Genomic DNA, 23,829 nt, shown 5'->3' with positions numbered 1-23,829 from the left:
CGAGATGTCATAATTCTTCAGGTGTAGGCGGAAACGGGTTTCAGGACTTCCTCCGTTAGAAGAACATAAAATGCTATAAAGGAAGGATAATTTACTTGTAAACATCAAAATATCATCGACGTAATGACTCAGCCATCAGTATCATAAATCACGGCGATTAAAATGAAGATGGCTAATGTTTCATATTGTGATATCAGAAGATTAGACAACCGTGAACACATGGCTGATGAATTGGAAATCCAACACGGGGAAGTATTTGGTTATCTCTGTTACAGTGACAATGAATTCGTACATTACTCAAAACAAACACGAATGTAGGCAGAAAGGTTTATTTAATATCTTAAGAAATGTAGAAATAATGACAGGATAAGTACTGGATAGTAAAATTAGTATTAATATCACAATTGCATATGTATATAGGATGTATTGCACTCTCATGTAAAATCTTCAAGAAATTGCACTTATTGCCGTCGGCCTTAAAGGTAGCAATCTTATTCATTCTGAAATATTTTTCTCGTTTCCTGTTCTGAATTTTGGTCTTGACAAAACAACTATTTAACACCTTGAATAAAATTCACGAAAAAGAATCATACTTGATCGCAGAATAATATTTAATCTTTATCATTCTGCATTTACCTTTCCAAATTGTCATTATTTTCTTTTCGTCATTTAACTAGACAGTGTGTATTGCACAATAACGTTCAGCGTCATGCCACACAATTATTCTCGTAACAAATATAGCACGTGCTCGTGTAACAAATTTTAAAATAGCACATGACTCAATTATACTCGTAAAAACTATAGCACGCCATACAATTATTCATGAAACAAATATGGTATGTCGCACAAATATTCACGAAGAAATATAACACGTCACGTAAGTACTCGGAAACAAAGGTAGCACGTGACATAAATATTCACGAAACTAATATAGCACGTTTTTATTCAAAGGACACAAACATCACTCGTTACACAAGTATTCAACATATTACCACGGACTTGGATAAACCGCGTTATTACAGCAAAACTCGTTACAGTCATTTAGGCATTACTTCTTAACACGACACACAATCATTTGAAACATTTCATAGTACAGCAAGCTATTTGTTTAACATATGTATTGTATAACCGCGGACTTTCTATATATTTTTATCCGTGGTATAGCACACCGTTAATGACGGACATAATTGTTTATTGTTGTAAACTACGCCTCAAATGTTACGTAGTTTTTGCCTTGATGACATCGTGTTTACTTTTCCCCTACAACTTCTATTTCAATTACACCTGTGACGTCACATATTTGTTTGCATTGAAAGCAGGCGATTATTTCCCTCCTCCCAGCTCTCCTCGGTTTGATTTGTATTGTCTCTCGTATTTCCTCGTCCGGGGCGATAGATTTCCTGTAACATATTCAAGTCAGATTAAGTTAAAATCTTGCATCGAAGTATTTCAATTGAAATTGAAACTGGCTTGTATATATCCGATTTCAATTGGTTATTTACAAATGACATCATCAAAAGCAAATAAACGATTTAACGATTGTTGCTGTTTCCTTCTGATGAACATGTTGTATTGAATGAATGTTATCAACTGAAATTCAAGATTAATTGAACGGATGTTATCTACTTAAGTACAAGATGAAGTACAAGATGTACTGAATGGATGTTATATACGGAAGTACAAGATGTACTGACTGGATGTTATATACGGAAGTACAAGATGTACTGAATGGATGTTATATACGGAAGTACAAGATGTACTGAACGGATGTTATCTACTGAAGTACAAGATGTACTGAATGGATGTTATCTACTGAAGTACAAGATGTACTGAATGGATGTTATCTACTGAAGTACAAGATGTACTGAATGGATGTTACCGAATGTTATCTACTGAAGTACAAGATAAAGTATAAGATGTACTGAATGGATGTTATCTACTGAAGTACAAGATGTACTGAATGGATGTTATCTACTGAAGTACAAGATGAAGTACAAGATGTACTGAATGGATGTTATCTACTGAAGTACAAGATAAAGTACAAGATGTACTGAATGGATGTTATCTACAGAAGTACGAGATGTACTGAATGGATGTTATCTACTGAAGTACAAGATAAAGTACAAGATGTACTGAATGGATGTTATCTACTGAAGTACAAGATAAAGTACAAGATGTACTGAATGGATGTTATCTACTGAAATACAAGATGTACTGAATGGATGTTATCTACTGACTGAAGTGAATGGATGTTACAAGATGTGTACTGAATGGATGTTATCTACTGAAATACAAGATGTACTGAATGGATACAAGATGTACTGAATGGATGTTATGAAGTACAAGATAAAGTACTACTGAAATACAAGATATCTACTGAAGTACAAGATGAAGTACAAGATGTACTGAATGGATGTCATCTACTGAAGTACAAGATGTACTGAATGGATGTTATCTACTGAAGTACAAGATGTATCAAATGGATGTTATCTACTGAAGTACAAGATGTACTGAATGGATGTTATCTACTGAAGTACAAGATGTACTGAATGGATGTTATCTACTGAAGTACAAGATGTACTGAATGGATGTTACCGACTGAAGCACAAGATGTACTGAATGGATGTTATCTACTGAAGTACAAGATGTACTGAATGGATGTTATCTACTGAAATACAAGATGTACTGAATGGATGTTATCTACTGAAGTACAAGATGAAGTACAAGATGTACTGAATGGATGTCATCTACTGAAGTACAAGATGTATCTAGTACAAGATGTACTGAATGGATGTTATCTACTGAAGTACAAGATGAAGTACAAGATGTACTGAATGGATGTTACCGACTGAAGTACAAGATGTATCAAATGGATGTTATCTACTGAAGTACAAGATGAAGTACAAGATGTACTGAATGGATGTTATCTACTGAAGTACAAGATGTACTGAATGGATGTTACCGACTGAAATACAAGATGTATCAAATGGATGTTATCTACTGAAGTACAAGATGTACCGAATGGATGTTATCTACTGAAGTAAAAGATGTACCGAATGGATGTTATCTACTGAAGTACAAGATTTACTGAATGGATGTTAACTACCGAAGTACAAGATGCACTGAATGGATGTTACCGACTGAAGCACAAGATGTACTGAATGGATGTTATCTACTGAAGCACAAGATGTATTGAATGGATGTTATGCCACGGTGTTTTGGTAAACTGTAGGTATCAACACTGAATTATGTACATCTGTTGATACGTTGATTGTTCGCTTGTAGTTTTGTTTGCATTGATGACGTTACACATTACGTACCATAAACGTAGATCTGTTGGTAAGACATAGGACTTACTTGATCTTAACAGCGGATGGCTTATGCATGCCCGGACCCTCCAAGTTGATGTATCCTCCCGACAGTGGCACAGAGAGCGTATTGACCAACTTGATAATTACGTCAAGGGGTTTTCCTACCGTGGCCGTCCCTTCCGCCTAAAATATACAACATGCATTGAATAAAGAGATCTCTATTCATTGTCCATTCGCGAGACTCAGGTGAGGGGAATTTCCGTTGTTCTTATAGCTTTGAATTAGAGATTTCCCATCGTCCCTGATACCTTCCATGTCCTAACCGATTTGAATATTGTCTAGGAATTTTCACTCTACTCACAATGGATTTCTTCCCATACCGCAACCAATCCCTCCCCGCCTTCAGGGGCAAAGTCTTGCTAGCATTATTGTCAGCAAGGTGTATATATATTCGTATTAGGGTGAACACGGAGATTCAAGGACAAGGCTTAGGATCGTTTCTTATTAGTTTGTGAACGATCTATCTAACAAATTGACCGACATTTTAAAGTTCGACGAAGAGGATATGTCAGCCTTTTGTCTAAAGATATTCTTGAAGAAATTTACAACCGAGGAGATACATATGAAATGAAACATTATCTCAAGTTGATAACGTACAATAATCACAAGATGGTGATGAACGATAGCTTTCAGTATTCAACTTAATGATAACTACATGATATATTACTGTAGCTTTCAAAATATGATGATCAACACCGTCTATTGCCTATGAATTGCATTTAAATTTCAATAGACAATAGCTAATGTGATTCGATTTCCATCGGATATGCTGCTCCGATAATCACCGAAGCTATCACGCTGGGCTACACAGCAGTCTGCTAAGTGTTCTTCCGACGATTCCATCAAGACCAAATTTATGATTATTTATTAAAACTGTAAAAAGTCTGCACTTCGGAAACGATTTTTTCCTTAGTATGCCTTTATATGGAAATGTTAATTGTTACTGGGGAACTCTCACTTATCAAATGATCTGCGGTAAAAGCATTACTTTTTACACGAGTTACAGACATAAGTTATCGTGTCGGAGTAGACCTCGTGTAACGGATACGAGGAAGCTCGTTAATGCGAGGAAGGTCGTTAATGAGACTAATAAGTCAATATCTGCAAGAAGGTCAGACGGAACATATCTCAGAGAAAGCTTTATCGACATCGAGGTCACCAGTGATTAACAAACAACATGAAGCTGTAAGGATTCTGTCTATTGACTAAAGCTGATTGATCCAAAGTTGGAAATAATTAATGACTATCTAGGTAAGCCTACTTCAGGTTTTTACTTTCATATCACTGTAATTCATAGAAACATACCATTATACCTAAATTTCTATCGGAAGCTATTTTTTCACGTAAAATACGGTTGCCGATATGTGAAACAACTAATGATGTACTTGTTCGCTTTAAGTCTGTTTGAAATCTCACCCCCTCCCACCACCGCAACCCTTCCTCAATTAAATGGAATGACGAGAGTCGATCAGGCTTGTGACGTCATTGACAGGGGAAGTAAATAGTTGTCTGCATCCGATCAAAACACTGAACAAATAGTATGGACAAGGAATGCCGAAGAATTGTCACCCGATACAAAAAGAAACATAATTACTTTGATGTCGATGGTATGACAGTCGTGGAAATTACCAAACTACTGGGAATCAATAGATCAACGATGGAGAAAATCATTATGAGGCAAGGAAAGCTTAATTTAACCCAAAATCGGCAGACTAGAGGAAGAAGGAAACGTTAAACGGAACGTGATTAGCGGCAACTTCAGGGGGTTAGTTCAAATTAATAAGGCGGTCTATTTTGGATGACATAATGATGACATTGAAGAGCTGCGCTCCTCTATGAATTTCTCGCAGAACAAATCATAGAAATTTACATGAACTGAGATTTCAAAGGTTCATGGTGAGAAAGAAAATAAGAATGTTTCAGGTTGCCATAGAAAATCGTTTAAATCGTTTAAAATTTTGTCTGGCTGGTCGAATCAAAACGTTTGACAATTACAGGGAAAAGTGATGTATTCCGGTAAAGTGAGTATAATCTTGAAGCCTGGTGGAGAGATTAATGTGAAGCGAGACCGCTGAAAATGGATTGAGGAGTGGATACGATATGCCAGTGTAGGCCTCTAGAGAACTGTCAAAGTTATTGTATGGGGTTGTATAGTATATGATGGTGTAGGTACATTGGACTTCGTAGAGGGAAATAGAATCTAAAAAGAAAACTACTGATAGCCAACCATTGTCAAAAATCTCTACAATAAACCATATATATTCCAAGAAAACAATGTTCCACGTTAAAATCAGGATTCAGCGAAACCTATAAAACAGGTAGCCGATTGTCTGTGTTACAATGACCTGCTCAAAGTCCTGCCTCTAGTCCAATTAAACATATTGGGTTTATTAAAAATAGACTAAAAATAGGGCTGCTACATGTCAATAATGTTGAAAACTTAAAAGTAGAGCTTCGCGCCTTTTCGGTAAAATGTTCATGTAACTGATGTAAACAATGGGCCTAGTGACCTTGACGTTCACCTAAGGTAAGCAACATTGAATTTAAAGGCTAAAGGGTAAGTAGCTTTCAAGTGTCGTGAAAAAGATATTGCGACATTGATGAAAGTAAGACTTCAATGATCTGTATAAATATGTTGGGGTCAGTTTGGAAACATTATGCTTATATATGTTTTTTTCTATATAAACTTTACCCCACCGCAGGGGAAAATGTGAGACACCTTTAGACCCCACCCATCAATACCTAACTCCCCCACCATCCCCGGGGTCAGCCAGGAGCAATAACGTATAGCTCAAAAGTGTACTTTTCCTGTATGAAAAAGTATAGCCAAATCTATCCCCTCCTCAGGGGAAAGGGTGAGGCCCTGGGAACATGAAATTCACAATTTTAGTAAAGTACTATAAGGCGCTTCAAAGGTCACCATGGAAATTTGTCTCAGGTGACCTAAAAGTTGTATGAGAGCTCGTCGAGACAATGCAAGGCAGTTTAATCAGGAAAAACAGCATAACCAAATACTGAAATATTTAGCCAATGGGAGGTAAATGAAAGCCGTTTAAGTATGAAAATGTTTCCGTTTGTCGGCCATGTTGGATATCTTTCAGGACATATTTTTGTCACGTGCTGTATATTCATGTATTCCCAACCTTCCTTCACATTAAGCCCATCGCATTCAGTATTGAATGTGCGGTGTCGTTGAAAATTGTTGAAGATGATGTGATCAATTAACAATGTTCATTCAGTGTTACACATGTGATGGTTACCTTCAGATCAAGGTTGGGATGCTCGGCTCTGAATATGTCCCTTCGAATGAAGTGCTGACCAGTTTCTTTGACCGTTGCCATGGCGTATATGCTCACATGACTATCTGGATCGATGTTGTTTATGTAGTCTGAGCATTTAACAGTAAGCGAGAGTTCACCATCTGTAGAAGCAATAGATTACACTTATTAATAATGCTTGTTAATAGATGTCTACCCGAAGCTGATTGGTGGATGCCCCAATCCACCTGATGTTGACTGGTGGGCTTTCTAGTTTACCTGATGCTTAGAGGCTTAAGTGTTGGCCTTTCATCTATTTGATATCAGGTACCTTAGCTTACATGACTTACTTCGATATCATAGTTTACCTATCACTGATTGGCGGATATCATAGTTTACCTGACGCTGATTGGTGGAAGTCTTAATTTATCAGCTGCTGAGTGGTAGATGTTTTAAGTTATCCGCTGTACATTGGGGGATATCATTGCCTGTCTGATGTTGAATTGTCAATAACCTACACTACGCTGGTACGATTTATGGTCGGCAGATTTTGGATGTTTATTTAATTGTTTTGCTGCTAACGTTAACCAACGACGAGAACAATTCATATAACCTAGCAGATGCCGATTGTTGGATGGCAAATCCTACCTGACGCCGGTTCCAGGATGTTGGTAGCTGTGCTCTCTCGAAGTTCAGTGGCTGGAACTGAAGTGTACTTTGTTGAAATAGCTACAATATTTCCCTCGACCACTCGACTCTCAACGCTTGTGTTGCGCATATTCAAATTAATCTGGATGTCACCATTTTTCTTCATTTCACCGTTGAACGTGAAGTCTACATCGGCCACGGTGGGACCTTTGATCGCTCTCAGTGTCCGACAGGACAGGTTGTTGGCCCTCTCCATGGCGGCCGTGTAGTCATGAGAATCTGCGAAGTATGGAACTATTTTAGGTAGAGCCCAAATCTATAAAATTCGACTTGCAGATATACGGGTAACATGAAACGAAAAAATAGCTTTTAGGACCTTGGAATTCATTAAGATTTCCAAAGTGTCACAATGAAAAAATCAATGGCTCTCTGAAGGTTAAAAAAATACGAAGAAAATCAATTTTCAGCAACAGAAACACCAACTTGTCAGTAACTTGTCTGTTCATAATTTAACGTGTAGTTCTGCTGATTTGGTTCTGTATATACTGGTAATAGATAAACTACCTGTATCTTCATAATAAAATGTATTTACAATTCCTCACGACAACACTTATAATTCATTATAAGATCCTTTGAATTGGAGACTAGTTTTTGTTGATGACATGTAAATCGATAACATTCCTTTATATTGTCGTATATGTGTAAACATATATCACAATAAGCGCGAGAGAGACCAGCATTATTGGTATGTAATGATAATGAGTTTTGCAAAAGTCAATTACAGCGGTGACTGTAAATATTTACATAGGTGAAGGTTACATTCTGTGCTGAGAAATGTATTTGTTACTACGTACCAGTAGCGTAGTCGTTTAATGCGTACCTGTGAAGTATATGTCATGATGTGTCTATGACCAAGTCGTATTATGACGTACTTGTGAAGTAACCGTTATGATGTGCCTTTGACGTAGCAATGCCAGGCAAGTGGCATGCAATAACATGCCTGTTTAGAAGCCTTGTTATGTCATTGTTGTGATAAAGCCCTGTTGTGTCGTGTACGTAAGACAGCCCTGTTATGTCATGCCTGTGATGTAGTCCTGTGATGTAGTCCTGTTATCTCGTGCCTGTGATGTAGTCCTGTTATGTCGTGCCTGTGATACAGCCCTGGTGTGTCGTGCCTGTGATAAAGCCCTGTTATATCGTGCCTGTGATAAAGCGCTGTTATGTCGTGCCTGTGATACAGCCCTGTTATGTCGTGCCTGTGATAGATCCCTGTTATGTCGTGCCTGTGATAAAGCCCTGTTATGTCGTGCCTGTGATAAAGTCCTGTTATGTCGTGCCTGTGATGTAGTCCTGATATCTCGTGCCTGTGATACAGCCCTGTTATCTCGTGCCTGTGATGTAGTCCTGATATCTCATGCCTGTGATTAAGCCCTGTTATGTCGTGCCTGTGATAAAGCCCTGTTATGTCGTGCCTGTGATAAAGCCCTGTTATGTCGTGCCTGTGATGTAGTCCTGTTATCTCGTGCCTGTGATGTAGTCCTGTTATCTCGTGCCTGTGATATAGTCCTGTTATGTCGTGCCTGTGATACAGCCCTGTTATGTCGTGCCTGTGATGTAGTCCTGTTATATCGTGCCTGTGATAAAGCCCTGTTATGTCGTGCCTGTGATAAAGCCCAGTTATGTCGTGCCTGTGATAAAGCCCTGTTGTCTCGTGCCTGTGATGTAGTCCTGTTATCTCGTGCCTGTGATAAAGCTCTGTTATGTCGTGCCTGTGATAGATCCCTGTTATCTCGTGCCTGTGATGTAGTCCTGTTATCTCGTGCCTGTGATGTAGTCCTGTTATATCGTGCCTGTGATAAAGCTCTGTTATGTCGTGCCTGTGATAGATCCCTGTTATTTCGTGCCTGTGATGTAGTCCTGTTATCTCGTGCCTGTGATGTAGTCCTGTTATATCGCGCCTGTGACAAAGCCCTGTCATGTCGTGCATGTGATAAAGCCCTGTTATATCGTGCCTGTGATAAAGCTCTGTTATGTCGTGCCTGTGATACAGCCCTGTTATGTCGTGCCTGTGATGTAGTCCTGTTATATCGTGCCTGTGATACAGTCCTGTTATATCGTGCCTGTGATAAAGCCCTGTTATGTCGTGCCTGTGATAAAGCCCTGTTATGTCGTGTCTGTGATAAAGCCCTGTTATGTCGTGCCTGTGATGTAGTCCTGTAATCTCGTGCCTGTGATACAGCCCTGTTATGTCGTGCCTGTGATACAGCCCTGGTATATCGCGGCTATGATAAAGCCCTGTTATCTCGTGCCTGTGATACAGCCCTGGTATGTCGCGGCTATGATGGAGCCTTATTGTGCAATGTCTGTGACTAAGCCCTGTTGTGTTCTGTTCGTGATGCAGTATGTTATGTCATACCTATGATGCTACCCTGTTATGCCGTATCTTTGATGTATCAAATTATGTCGTTTGCATACCTGTGCAATGCTTGTAGCAGTGAGTGACGTCCTCTCGAGAAATAGTGGACGCTGCCTTTGTACTGATGAAGTGCCCGGCGATGTCACGTTCCTCTTCTATCGGGTCCATGTTTCCCTCTGCATCCACAGTCCAGTGAACGCGGGTGCCATTTACTTCCGCAAACAGAAACTTGGCATCAAAACCTAGGTAGAGCTCTCCGTCGCGGATGGCCTTCACAGAAGCAGGGCCGCAGGTAAACACACCTGGAAAATACAGAAAGTAGGGTGAGACGAAAGACAGGACCCAACAGAAAAAATAAAACAAAACAGGTGTGACTTTCACAATGAATCCAACACATACAATATACTATGAATATATTATCTCCGTGATTCGAATGTGTATTTTGGAAACTCAAGGGGTTTGATTTCGTATCTTTGATCTGGGCAGTAAGTACCCCATGAAGTCGGACATTCAGGGAGGCATGTGTTGCTGGAGCAACGGGGAGGGGGTGGGGGTTGTGAATGGATGAGGTCTCGGCTTTTAAGTCTGGAGAAAACAGAGGTGTAGCCAATATTTAGTTTCAAAAAACATCAAAATGCTATTCAGGAATGCGAGATGTACGAGAGAGAAACCAGAAGAAGCCATTATATATACTTTGGTTTAGAATCTATGCGAGTCATTAAACGCATAAAATATTGTAAACGACTTAAACTTATAGATATTGTACCTAAGTGTTGCAGCTCTTCTCTACCTTATGGATGTCAGTCACGTGATGGACGGATCACCATCAGCAGTTATAACGAAAATACACACATGATATGTCTGAAATTTATTATAGGGTGTACAGTCTGAGGACCGTGACAACAGTCGTGCAATCATTTCCAGACAATTTATTTGTCTCCCAGAATCAATAGAGATGTAAGGACGCGAATTCTCGTAAACATATCAAGTACTTTTTTTAAGGTTTGCGGATGTCTAAGACTCTAAGACGGAGGAAGGGAAGGTAGTCCCCTGGGGCTAGCACAGGACAGATTGACTGTTACATGGACGCAAGTTACAGGACAGTGCAATAGAATTACCGTGTTTAGAGTGTGTTTGTCCGGTTATGTTCTGTCAGCCAGTCCATTTTAATCTCCCTTTTTGTTAAGTGCATTGCTTTTGGCTTGAGGTAATGTAATGAATTGTATATCAATATGATTCTGAATCACTCTCGAATAGCCAAGAGCTCCAAAACATGCTTAGATAAGCATTACAGGAAAAGTGTTATTGTCGCCGAACCCTTACACTTCCCACCATTCATCAGCCAGAATATTTACTCAGTCTATCTCGTACATCTTCTCGCCTTAATCAAAATACACCAATACTTTCCCCCTCCTCACTTTAAAACAACCCTCCTCCATCTTTCACGTACCCCTTCCCCAATATCAGTATCCCCCTACTCCTTATCCGACCTTTTTCCCAAATTTTTCTTTGACTTGGTGCTTCCTCTTATCCAGGTCCTCTCACAGGATCCCCTTACTCAATAGCTCCCATCCTGTACACTCCTGGATCTTCTCTAATGTCCAGAGTTCCTCCATGGATCTCCCCCGATTTTGGCAATTCAATACGAATAAATTACGGACCGCGCTCTCTCTCTTAATATGCCGTGCTTTATTGATTGGTACACTTCCGCATGTAGACATTCAATGCATGTCGTGTTACCGGGCTATCCTAAAGCTATTCTATTCCATCTAGTTAAGCCAATCATAGCTTAATAACGTGCATTTTCCATCTTAAATGGTCGACTATTTACAATTATACGAGGGTCAATTCGTGCCATATTTAATGTTAGCAGCTTCCAAAAACACAGTAGAGAACGTGAAATTGTTGTCAATTGTAACAGTCCGTGACATGTCTAATCCATTTAGAATCAAAACAGAACATCATAGGAAAGCTCGTTTTCAAGATAAATATGAAATGTCTCTGTCTACATTTGGGAAAACATTTATTGTCAAAATATATCATAGCAGTATTACTCATAAAACAGTTTCTATGGCAGTCTGTCTCTTTAGGGAGACGTCCATCCGAAAACTTGTACAAAAGCAGAACACTTCATCTATGTCAGATTTGTGGCAATATCCCCAACTCCCACCCCCGTCATATTCGTAATATTATTTTGTTGTCATCTGTGATCTGTGATGTGACTCGGTCGCTAAAAAGTAGAGAGGTCGTAATAACAGCTGATACCTTATTAATGAATGAAGAAGTCAAGTTATTATATATTTATAGGTTAATGTGTGTAATTCCAAGTAGAGAGAACGCATTACTATGTAAGGAAATGGTTGAATCTAATGACTGAAAGGTTGTTGTTTTTGCTAAATTTCAGTACTTGAAAAATAATCATATGAATGTGTGTGCGTATTTATAACATTTTATTCAAAATTATCATATTGTACTATCAACATATTGTTAGAATGGTGATTACATAAATACTAAATACACGTGCATACTGGTATGTAAGAATATATGTGATTGCATGTTGAGACTGGTAGGTATGACAAGCAAAACATCATGATGTAGACAAAAACACAAGCTGTATATTAGTGCAGCTGTTGACCGTTTGTGATCAGTTATATATCTCCCTTTGCATAAGATAAAAACGGTAACGGAATTTTATATCTTTTTGTTGTTTTAAAAAAGTAAATTCTTATTAGTTCTTATCAGCTCCTATAAACTGGACATCTTTATCGTTTTCTGTCGACATGTTTCGTACACGAATTGAGGTTGTTTGGCGGACATCTTGTATAATTCGATCGATCGCACCTCATGTATTTAAAATTCGCTCATAACGAAACGATAGGCAAATGTTTTCATGCTATTTTTTATTGTGTATCAAATTATTTTTTACTATTTTGCCATGTTCTAGTTATCAAGTACAGATGGAAATTTAATTGTTTTAATTTCATCCTGACGCAGTACAACTCCGTATCACTAATAACACCGATTAGCCTTTCCCAAGCAATATGTGTTTTAGACAAATCCCAAGACAGACCTAGGTTAATTGTCTTCCGGCTTTTTCTCGGAAAACTTAATACTGAGTACCTTCGTAACACTCTTGGGGAGTGGGGTCGTACGCCTGCCAACCATCATAACCAGGAGGAAGGTCCGAACGGCGAAACCAAGACTCGTTCCAGACGTGGAAATCCCTATAAACACACGAATACACAGTATTTTATTAGACTGGCAGTTTTTCACGACACTTTAAACGTGATAAGTAGAAGGAAACCTCGACGTAATAAACTAGTTACACAGATATTTACTTCATGAGTGATTTCTTTGTTTGTAAGAAAAAATAAGCTGTGAAGTAGGCGTTGCCTGTAATTCAGCGTATATTATTGTATATGTGTGCCATATCAATAGTCACTGGTTTGTAAAAAAAATGTTTTCAATATTGTGATCGTTGAAACCTATCACACATTTTGTCGACTAACAAATTACCATATTGTATCATTCATCATTTTCCTTGGCTTTCCACTCTCCGTCCAAAAGTTGTCAATTTGTGTACTGAAGTCACTGTCGTGTGCAGACTTGAAATTGGTCACGCACCGGGTTGGTATTCCCAAGGCGCGGAAAACTGGAGGACAAGGATCGCATGTACTTGAAAGCATTCATGAAATTTGTCATTACAATATTCTAGTCGTGTTTACAACGCCCTAAAAAGCAATTACATATTTATTTTAACCATACAAAATAATATTATATAAGTTTTAGTAGGTTCATCAAATGCTGGTGTGTACTTGCGGAGAGGATACCTGGTTTCAATGCAGTTCGTCTTGAACTCTTCTTTTTGAGGTCATCTCCACAAATTGATGCAATGTTGCATTTTGACTCGTTCATAGTAACCAGCGTATAAAACGTTTGTCTCAGGACATTCACTTTCACATTCAGAAGTTTTTTTTATCGAAAATTGTTATCAATTATACCCTACAGCAAGAAAAAATCACGCACCTGTGGTGGCAACGGCCGCAAAGGTCCAACACTGTCCGAACTTAACGCCCTTCCTCTTCTTCAAAAACTCTTCTAAAATGGCAGCACTTCCGTTCCAGGCGTATGGAGCGACACCATCGTCATATTTTCCGGACCAGTTCCCGATCAAAACTCCGCCATCTCGCTCATTGTTGTTGATCTGAATAGACAATTCATGAATTTAAAAATCCTATATCTACATTTTCAAGAAACAGGCCGGTATTTTCTACTTGCTACTACTATTATATGATCCATTGGTGTCTAAGTAACAGGATCACGTAAATCGTCATACCTGTTGTCTAATTTGGGATCCATTATATACCGTGTCAGTACATCTGTGTTAACTGGATTATGCAATGATAATTGATTTATAATTGTACGTGAAGGCGGTAAACACTGCTTCATCTTGACCAACCAGAGCTCTAGTACTTAAGGCCAATCCCACGGTCAAATCAGTGTGTGACATTTATAAGATATTTTACATTTCCTCTCTACCAAGGATGTCTTAATTTACTTGTACATGACTTATATAAAAGATTTTCAGGTGCTAGTCTGAAATATAAAAGATTTTCAGGCGCTAGTCTGTAACAGTCAGTCAATATTTATACCACCAGTTACCAGTCTGTAACAGTCAGTCAATATCTACACCACCAGTTACCAGTCTGTAACAGTCAGTCAATATCTACACCACCAGTTACCAGTCTGTAACAGTCAGTCAATATCTACACCACCAGTTACCAGTCTGTAACAGTCAGTCAATATCTACACCACCAGTTACCAGTCTGTAACAGTCAGTCAATATCTACACCACCAGTTACCAGTCTGTAACAGTCAGTCAATATCTACACCACCAGTTACCAGTCTGTAACAGTCAGCCAATGTTTACACCACCTGTTACCAGTCTGTAACAGTCAGTAAATATCTACACCACCAGTTACCAGTCTGTAACAGTCAGCCAATATTTATACCACCAGTTACCAGTCTGTAACAGTCGGCCAATATTTACATCACCAGTTACCAGTCTGTAACAGTCAGTCAATATTTACACCAACAGTGTCAAGTCTGTAACAGTCAGTAAGTATTTACACCACCAGTTACCAGTCTGTAACAATCAGCCAATATAAACACCACCAGTGTCCAGTCTGTAAGTCAGCCAATGTTTACACCACCAGTTACCAATCTGTTACAGTTCGCCAATATTTACACCACCAGTTACCCGTCTGTAACAGTCAGTAAATATCTACACCACCAGTTACCAGTCTGTAACAGTCAGCCAATGTTTACACCACCTGTTACCAGTCTGTAACAGTCAGTAAATATCTACACCACCAGTTACCAGTCTGTAAGTCAGTCAATATCTACACCACCAGTTACCAGTCTGTAACAGTCAGTAAATATCTACACCACCAGTTACCAGTCTGTAACAATCAGCCAATATTTACACCACCAGTTACCAGTCTGTAACAGTCAGCCAATATTTACATACCACCAGTTACCAATATTTACACCACCAGCCTGTTACAGTCAGCCAATATTTATACCACCAGTTACCAGTCTGTAACAGTCCGCCAATATTTACACCACCAGTTACCAATCTGTTACAGTCAGCCATTAATTACACCACCAGTTACCAGGTTGTTACAGTCAGCCAATATTTACACCACCAGTTACCAGTCTGTAACAGTCAGCCAATATCTACACCACCAGTTACCAGTCTGTAACAGTCAGTCAATATAAACACCACCAGTTACCAGTCTGTACGTCAGCCAATGTTTACACCACCAGTTACCAATCTGTTACAGTCTGCCAATATTTACACCACCAGTTACCAGTCTGTAACAGTCAGTAAATATCTACACCACCAGTTACCAGTCTGTAAGTCAGTCAATATCTACACCACCAGTTACCAGTCTGTAACAGTCAGCCAATATTTACATCACCAGTTACCAGTCTGTAACAGTCAGCCAATATTTACATCACCAGTTACCAGTCTGTAACAGTCAGCCAATATCTACACCACCAGTTACCAGTCTGTAACAGTCAGTCAATATCTACACCACCAGTTACCAGTCTGTAACAGTCAGCCAATATCTACACCACCAGTTACCAGTCTGTAACAGTCAGCCAATATTTACATCACCAGTTACCAGTCTGTAACAGTCAGCCAATATTTACACCACCAGTTACCAGTCTGTAACAGTCAGCCAATATTTACATCACCAGTTACCAGTCTGTAACAGTCAGTAAATATCTACACCACCAGTTACCAGTCTGTAACAGTCAGTCAATATCTACATCACCAGTTACCAGTCTGTAACAGTCAGCCAATATCTACACCACCAGTTACCAGTCTGTAACAGTCAGCCAATATTTACACCACCAGTTACCAGTCTGTAACAGTCAGTCAATATTTACACCACCAGTTACCAGTCTGTAACAGTCAGCCAATATTTACATCACCAGTTACCAGTCTGTAACAGTCAGTAAGTATTTACACCAACAGTGTCAAGTCTGTAACAGTCAGTCAATATTTACACCACCAGTTACCAGTAATCTGTAATAGTCGTTATATGATAGCCCCACAAGTTACCAGTATGGGAAATTAGTCGAACAGTAATCGAACTGTTTTATCAACGTGATTCTGCTTAGCTTGTATATATATCACTCACCACACGTGACAATGCTCGGACGACAAGTAGTGGGTTTCCTCGGGCGGGATCCCCAAGTTCGGACTTTTCCATCATAGCTAAAGCCGCCACAAGGCAAACGTCATCGAACTAAAAAATATATTTTGTTAAGGCAATCATAGGGAGATCTATTTCTTCTCAATATATGTATATTCCTCGTAAATGGCAGTAAGTTCACAAAAAGTGGATTATTATGAACACTAATGTATATAAACCTCAATTTGACAGAATTATGAATGATATCGTATGATGAAAGATCATCAATACCACGTGATTACCTACAAACTATATGAATAGACCTGATTAAATTGTAGTAAATATATGCTACACGGATAGGAAATAAACATATTTACATAATCTAAATTGTAGTCTGTTAAACCAACCGGAAATAGACTTGTTTTCGTATAGTCAAAATTTAGTCTGCTGTACAAATCGGAAATACACTTGTACCAACCTAATCAAGTGAAGTTCGCTACACAGACCGGAAGTAGGCCGGACTACTTCTGATAAAACAGTTTATGCTACACAGACCGAAAATAAACATTTTAACCCAAGTTAAGACGTAAAACACTACGACGACCTAAAAAATCTTGTCATAGTCTCTCACCTGACCCTTTAGACCAGATACCCCATAGTAAACTATCAGATGAGTGTTTAAGCCTATATGCCCCGTGTTCAGTTCACGGCCACCATTTTGGTGATTTATCAATTTGTTAAGAAGTCCGTTTTATTTTTATTGTATATAACCATCTAGAGCGCCCCAGTGTAGACTTTATCGATGATTGGACAAAAAGGATTGCTCTCTATTTTCGAGATTGCTGTCATTTTTGGGGTTGAGAATTTCGCCCTGACGCTCACTCGTCATTACGAGACAGTTTATGCGTGACAGTTTCCATGAAAGTCTTGCCTCTGGTCTGTTATATATACAGCTCGCATTAAGCACGTGTATCAAGGGAGCAATAAATGAACCCCGGGAATAGTCAACCGACCAGCGTAATGGGAGGCACGCCGTCTCGGACGAGGGCGGCAGATCTAATTGATAAAGAATCATGTCATGGGGATCGGAGCTCATAGATAAAAGGTTCGTGGGATTGTTAAAGGGAAGAAAAGGAAATTGCATCGCCGATATTTCGGAGATACTGAACTAGGCGCCAGTAATGGAGTAAAATCCGGAGGAGAATAGCTGTGAGATAAGGTAGTATCGATTTAACTTTAAAATGTATTGGAGGGAGCGATATGTAATTTTTGGAACAAACAAAAGATTGTGCTTGAGACCTTTAAACAAAGATAGAGAGGAAACGTTCTTTGACAGTTTTAATGGAGATGATGAAGATCGGTGTCAGGTTCAATATAGGCCATTTGGGAATTAGTACATTCCTATTATATCTGCCAATAAAAAAACAGGTAGACGTATTCTGCATATAAAGAGGACCATCATGATGAAAGGATTACTACTTCAGTGATTTTACATTAAACGAAGCTGTACTACACTGTATACCCATGCCTTGTCAGTCCTAGAAGGATGCTGGAATGACCATGATTATTTTAAAGCATTCACTTTTCCTTGCTAATTATGGCCAACCTGGGCGAAATTCCATGGACGGACACAGAACTTCCGGACAGTTCCCATCCATATCCTTCCGGTCTCGTTTACCACGTACTCCTGTCTCAGGTTCTCGTCGTCAAGGAACACAGGATCGTCTACAACATAGGAAATAAAAAGTCAGATCCGTGGAATTCCGGAACCAATTACAGCAAATGAACACATATCGAAGTCATTAGAGAAGCAGTATCTGTAATGACCTGAAATTGTTTTCAGCTTGTAAAGAGAACCGTTATTGACGGCGCTGTAATTTACCTGAGCACAGCTTCTATTAAAGAGATTTATTATTCACGTTGCTGAATTCATGATTTACCTGAGCACCATGGATTGAAGATGACGTAGATATCGTCAGGGTGACTGTAACGACAAGTCTCGATACTGTCGTCACTCTCCTTGTGCGTTGTATCGATAAACAACTGGTACCTGCCGACGATTGCGTCACTTCCGGAACACACTTTAATGTTGACCTTTTTGTCTTCGACACCAAGGATCTGATAGCCCCATCTTGCCGGGGATATCTCTCGGACCTTGTTGACTGGTATAACAGTACCCTTGCTCTGTAGTGGCTGACGACCTGTAAAACAACAGACTTTTACAGGAACTGCTGTAGTTGCGTATCATCACGACTATCTACCCAAACTTTTGTTGTCCATTATCTTTACCCTTAGATAGGAAAGAGGTGATACGAGGAGGAGAAATATTATTTATGAGACAGTCTTTCTCTTTCATTGGATTCAATTCAACAACCTTAAGAAACGTACTGAAGTCTGCTTGAAAGTTCCTCTACAAAATTCAATTTACCAAAATACCCCCCCCCCCGAAATGACGGTTTGACGCTAACAAGAAGTCACGTGTGTATGGTGCGCAAATACATCAATTACTCACAATTAAACATTATGTATAGTAAAATCTAAATCTAGGGTTGACGGTACTCATTTATATCAATAGTGGTAACAAAGAACGATTTCTAATTAAAACGAGTCTGATATTCGAAGGACCGACGGACGACTTCTGATTATACGAATTTTACCATCTAAAGGGCCGATGGACGACGACTTCAGGTAAGAAAGAGTTAAATATCCAGAAGACTGCCGGAAGACTTCTGATTATAAAGATTTTGATATCCAAAGGACCGATGGATGACTTCTGATTATAAAGATTTCGATATCCAATAGGACTAACAGACTGTTTCTAATTATAAAGAGTTTAATATCCAATAGGACCATCAGACTGTTTATAATTAAAAAGATTTTAATATCCAATAGGACAACAGACTGTTTCTAATTATAAAGATTTTAATATCCAATAGGACAACAGAAAGTTTCTAATTATAAAGATTTCGATTTCCCGAGGACCTACTGATGACTACTGATTATAAAAATTTTGATAGCAAGAACCGACGAACGACAATTAATTAGAAAGATTTCGGGGCCGACGGAAAGGCGACAACATCTAATTACAAAAAATAACATTAAAATGACCGAGGGAACGATGATTAATGAGATAGATCTCAGGTCCGACGGACGCCGTCTTCCGATTATAAAGATTTTAACATTTACAGCTATTATAGGAAATATCGTGTTAATTCATATTATCTAAGTTCAGAGTCTGGGAACTCCAACGTAGATATCTGTAGAGATTTGTCCTCTGGTCGCAGATGGTACTTCTCCGTGAAATGCAGACAAATGTCAAATTAGTTACATGTTTTATTGAAATACATAGACAAAAAATATTGTTATCTGGCCTTTTTATCGCCTTGTCTCATTGACAGTCGGGAGTGTATCTCGGAATCTCACTTCGTCCCACACTAGACGCCAAGAATATTTCATCATATTTGCGTCATGTTGACTTGCATCAAAGTGTTTGCACGTCGTCTCAGACAACACACGTCACATATTTACGTTGATCAGATGAGTAAAGCACTTTCATTATTTAAGGAAAAAGTATATTATCTAAAATAGATACGATGACATTTTAAAAACTAACTTATCTGTAAATATAACTAATGAACTGTTGTGAGATTATTACGTCTCACGGTGACCTATTGCGACCCCTTTTGTCCGGCGTCGTTCGTCGTAAACATAAAATTTTCTACTTCTTGGAAAATCCTGAGCCGATTTCAATGAAATTTAACAAATACCTTTCAAGGCTAAAGGCGCACCATATGGTTCCCAACCCCAGGGGCATAGGGAAGGGAGCGAAAAAGATGCACATTGATTGAACTTCAAAATCTTCTTCTCAAATCCGGGGAGGGGTAAAGTTTACTATGGTTTATATGGGAAAATTACGTTTTTAGCCCACCATCATCAGATGGTGGGGTATTCAAATCGCCCTGCGTCCGTGGTCCGTCGTCCGTCCGTCCAGTCGTCCGTCCTTAAACAATTCTTGTTACCGCTATTTCTGGAAATGTACTGGATAGATCTTTCTCAAATTTCATATGCAGGTTCCCCTTGGTCCCTAGTTGTGCCATGTACCTTTTTTGGATTGATTTGAATTCAAGATTGCCGACAGGTGGCCATCTTGGATTTTGGAAGTAAAAGTTTGTTACCGCTATTTCTGAGAAAGTACTGGATGGATCTTTCTCAAATTTCATATGCAGTTTCCCCTTGGTCCCTAGTTGTGCATTGTACCTTTTTTGGACTGATTCGAATTCAAGATGGCCGACAGGTGGCCATCTTGGATTTTGGATGTAAAAGTTTCTTACTGCTATTTCTTGGAAAGTACTGGATGGATCTTTCTCAAATTTCATATGCAGGTTCCCTTTGGTTCCAAGTTGTGCAATGTACCTTTTTGGACTGATCCGAAATCAAGATGGCTGACAGGCAGCCATCTTGGATTTTGAGAGTAAAATCTTGTTACTGCTATATCTGAGGAAGTACTGGATGGATCCTTCTGATATGTCATAGATATTGGTTTCCCTTGGTCCATAGTTGTGCGTTGTACCTTTTCTGGACTGATTTGAAATCAAGGTGGCCCACAGGCCGCCATCTTGGATTTCGACAGTAATACAGCACAAGCATATTGTCCATTATCCACCTGTAACTGACTGCTATCTAATAATACTTTGGGATCTTTTTCAAATGATATTTGCTAATAAGTGCTTAATATAAATATCTTGTGCCATCATTGAGTACATTCAATGAAGACCTGTAACAAACAAACAAAATAAACAAATCTTCAAGAACTGAAAATAGATCCTCAAATGGTGGGCGCCAAGATCCCTCTGGGATCTTTTGTTAAAATAATTTGTTTATTTCTTTCAGAAATTATTCAAAGTTGACATTTTGACGAGATCCACATATTGACCTCGGCTGATGGTCGGGGCCAAATATAGGTCAAATTGACTCAAATTTCAAAATGTCCTTGGCAGTATCCAGGTAAAGTAGAACCAAATGCATTTCATGGAGGAAAGTGTCTTACGGTGCTTAATTAAAATTGGAAATTTCACGACCCCACGGACTCACTTTTGCCCTTGGAGAGGGGATAAAATTCACTATGGTGTATACAAGAAAATTACATTTTTTAGCATAATTTGTTCATTTTCTTTCAGAAATACAGTCGAAACTCGTTATCTCGAAATTCAAGGAACCATATAAAAATATTTCGACTTATCCGAATATCACTATATCAGTTTCCTGGTGTTTAGTACGGTTGAACCAAGTACGGACTACGATAGCACGTTATCCCTTCTTTGATTCCTCCTTGGGACTCCAATGTTTGACAATGACCCCTGTCGGGAGTCCATTATCAGGCCCTATAAACTCTGATATGGAAATTGAGCGGCCTGAGGGACAGGGCGAAAAAAGGGAACATTGATTGAACTTTAAAAAACCTCTTCTCAAATGCGGGGAGGGGTAAAAAATTTACTTAACTTTATATAGGAAAATAATGTTTTCGAGCATAATTTGTTTATTTTCTTTCAGAAATTGTTCAAATTTGACATTTTGACGAGATCCACATATTGACCTCGGCTGACCCCCAGGGACTGACTGATGGTCGGGGCCAAAAATGGGTCAAATTGACTCAGATTTCAAAATGTTCTTCAGGCAATATTCAGGTAAAGTAGAACCAAATACATTTCATGGATGAAACTGTCTTACGGTGCTTTACAAAAAATTTATTTTTGAGTACAATATGTTCATTTTCTTTCAGAAATACGGTCGAAACTCATCTCGAAATTCAAGGGACCGTGGAAAACTCTGATATGGAAATTAAAACAGGTAGACCTACCTCCTGTCTTGTCTTGCATTCGTTTCCATATTGACACAAAATGCTAGCTAAGAATTTTTTTCTTTTCAGACATGCAACAATTTTTTGTATGGAATAGTTTGTGTAGAAGAATTCAATTATGGAGTGTAATTTCTTTTAATTCAAACTTGATAAGAAGCCTTAGCATGGGACAGCAGTTAATACATACACAATTATTTATACAATATAGATAAAGTTTATTTTATTTGTTACTACTTATTTTTATGAGAGTGGATAACAAAATGTCTGTCCAGGTCTTTAAACATTATCCCGAAAATGAAAGGAACAGAAATGTACTCGATAAAACACTTATCTTTATATATGTACCATACAAGTACAGTCAAACCTCATTATCTCGAAGACGGCGGAATCGTGGGAAAACTTCGAGTAATTTGGGAATCGATGAAATCCTTCGAATTATATAGGGTCTTCTACCTACAAGAGTGCGAAATATCGAGGTTTGACTACCTTATCTCTAACTGATATAACGATGACGACCGCATAACATCACGAAACCCTGGTTCTGCGACTACAGAATCCCTGGAAACCCTAGTTCTACGACTACTGAATCCCTTGAAACCCTAGTTCTACGACTACTGAATCCCTGGAAACCCTTGTTTTACGACTACGGAATCCCTGGAAACCCTAGTTCTTCGACTACCGAATACCTGGAAACACCAATTCTGCGATCACCGAATCCATGGAAACCCTTGTTCTGCGGCTACAGAATCCCTGTAAACCCTAATTCTGCGACCACAGAATCCATGGAAACCCTTGTTCTGCGACTACAGAATCCCTGGAAACCCTAGTTCTGCGACCACAGAGTCCCTGGAAACTCTAGAACCTCTGGAAGACTTAGATTTGTGTTGTATAATTATATCACTTAACGATGGTAAGTACAGAACCCCTGGAGATCCTAGGCTACCATATCTTAACGATGGTAACTACAGAACCCTTGGACACCTTAGACATATGTTTACCACTACGTATCTTAACGATGGCGACCACAGAAGTCCTGAAAACCCTAGCCATGTTTTTACTTTTGTTCATCAGCTGTCGACATTGTCGCGTATTTTAGTCGACAACATGTACGAGAAGCAACAATTTTACTGTCAAGGAGAAAATAACTTTGGGTAGCCGATATTGTCATACTAACTTAAACTGTGTAGTTGTAAGTCATCCATTTGTTATTTTGTGAATGATCATGTGTAGTATTAATCCTTTAATGTTACATGTATTTGTTATGTTTGAAACAAAGCCGACATGTTTTACCTACCTGATATATGTAAATCAGTTTTACCTACTTGATATATGTAAATCAGTTTTACCTACCTGATATATGTAAATCAGTTTTACCTACCTGATATATGTAAATCAGGTACGAAGCTGATGCCATGGACAGATAGTCTACGCGTTTAATTGATGAAAATGGTAGCGAGCGTCAAAAGCAGTAGCCAGCTAATGTCTCCTTCATCAACAGTCATTACAGGTCGTTTATAGCTGATTAACTCTCTTTTCAATTGCATGTAATCGACTGAATATCGACGAATGTATT

General features: G+C 38.8%; 1 protein-coding gene across 1 annotated transcript in view; it reads right to left on the bottom strand.

Moving 5' to 3' along the window:
- Positions 1 to 844: 844 nt before the first annotated feature.
- LOC132560681 (protein-glutamine gamma-glutamyltransferase K-like) overlaps positions 845 to 23,829 on the bottom strand; it is a 51,248-nt gene continuing 28,263 nt past the window's right edge. Inside the window, exons 4-14 of the mRNA XM_060225352.1 lie at positions 18,340 to 18,600; positions 18,006 to 18,124; positions 16,406 to 16,513; positions 13,719 to 13,896; positions 13,209 to 13,344; positions 12,813 to 12,916; positions 9,752 to 9,994; positions 7,277 to 7,555; positions 6,632 to 6,792; positions 3,358 to 3,494; positions 845 to 1,400 (exon numbers count right to left, since the gene is read on the bottom strand). Of these exons, the coding sequence (XP_060081335.1) occupies positions 1,250 to 1,400; positions 3,358 to 3,494; positions 6,632 to 6,792; positions 7,277 to 7,555; positions 9,752 to 9,994; positions 12,813 to 12,916; positions 13,209 to 13,344; positions 13,719 to 13,896; positions 16,406 to 16,513; positions 18,006 to 18,124; positions 18,340 to 18,600 (1,877 nt within the window). The 3' untranslated portion in view covers positions 845 to 1,249. The remainder of the gene's footprint in view (positions 1,401 to 3,357; positions 3,495 to 6,631; positions 6,793 to 7,276; positions 7,556 to 9,751; positions 9,995 to 12,812; positions 12,917 to 13,208; positions 13,345 to 13,718; positions 13,897 to 16,405; positions 16,514 to 18,005; positions 18,125 to 18,339; positions 18,601 to 23,829) is intronic.

Source organism: Ylistrum balloti, unplaced genomic scaffold (assembly GCF_031769215.1).
Source record: "Ylistrum balloti isolate Yb309-2 unplaced genomic scaffold, AGI_CSIRO_Ybal_v1 Utg371096, whole genome shotgun sequence".
Taxonomy (NCBI): domain Eukaryota; kingdom Metazoa; phylum Mollusca; class Bivalvia; order Pectinida; family Pectinidae; genus Ylistrum; species Ylistrum balloti.
This window is presented reverse-complemented; position numbering and strand designations above follow the sequence as displayed.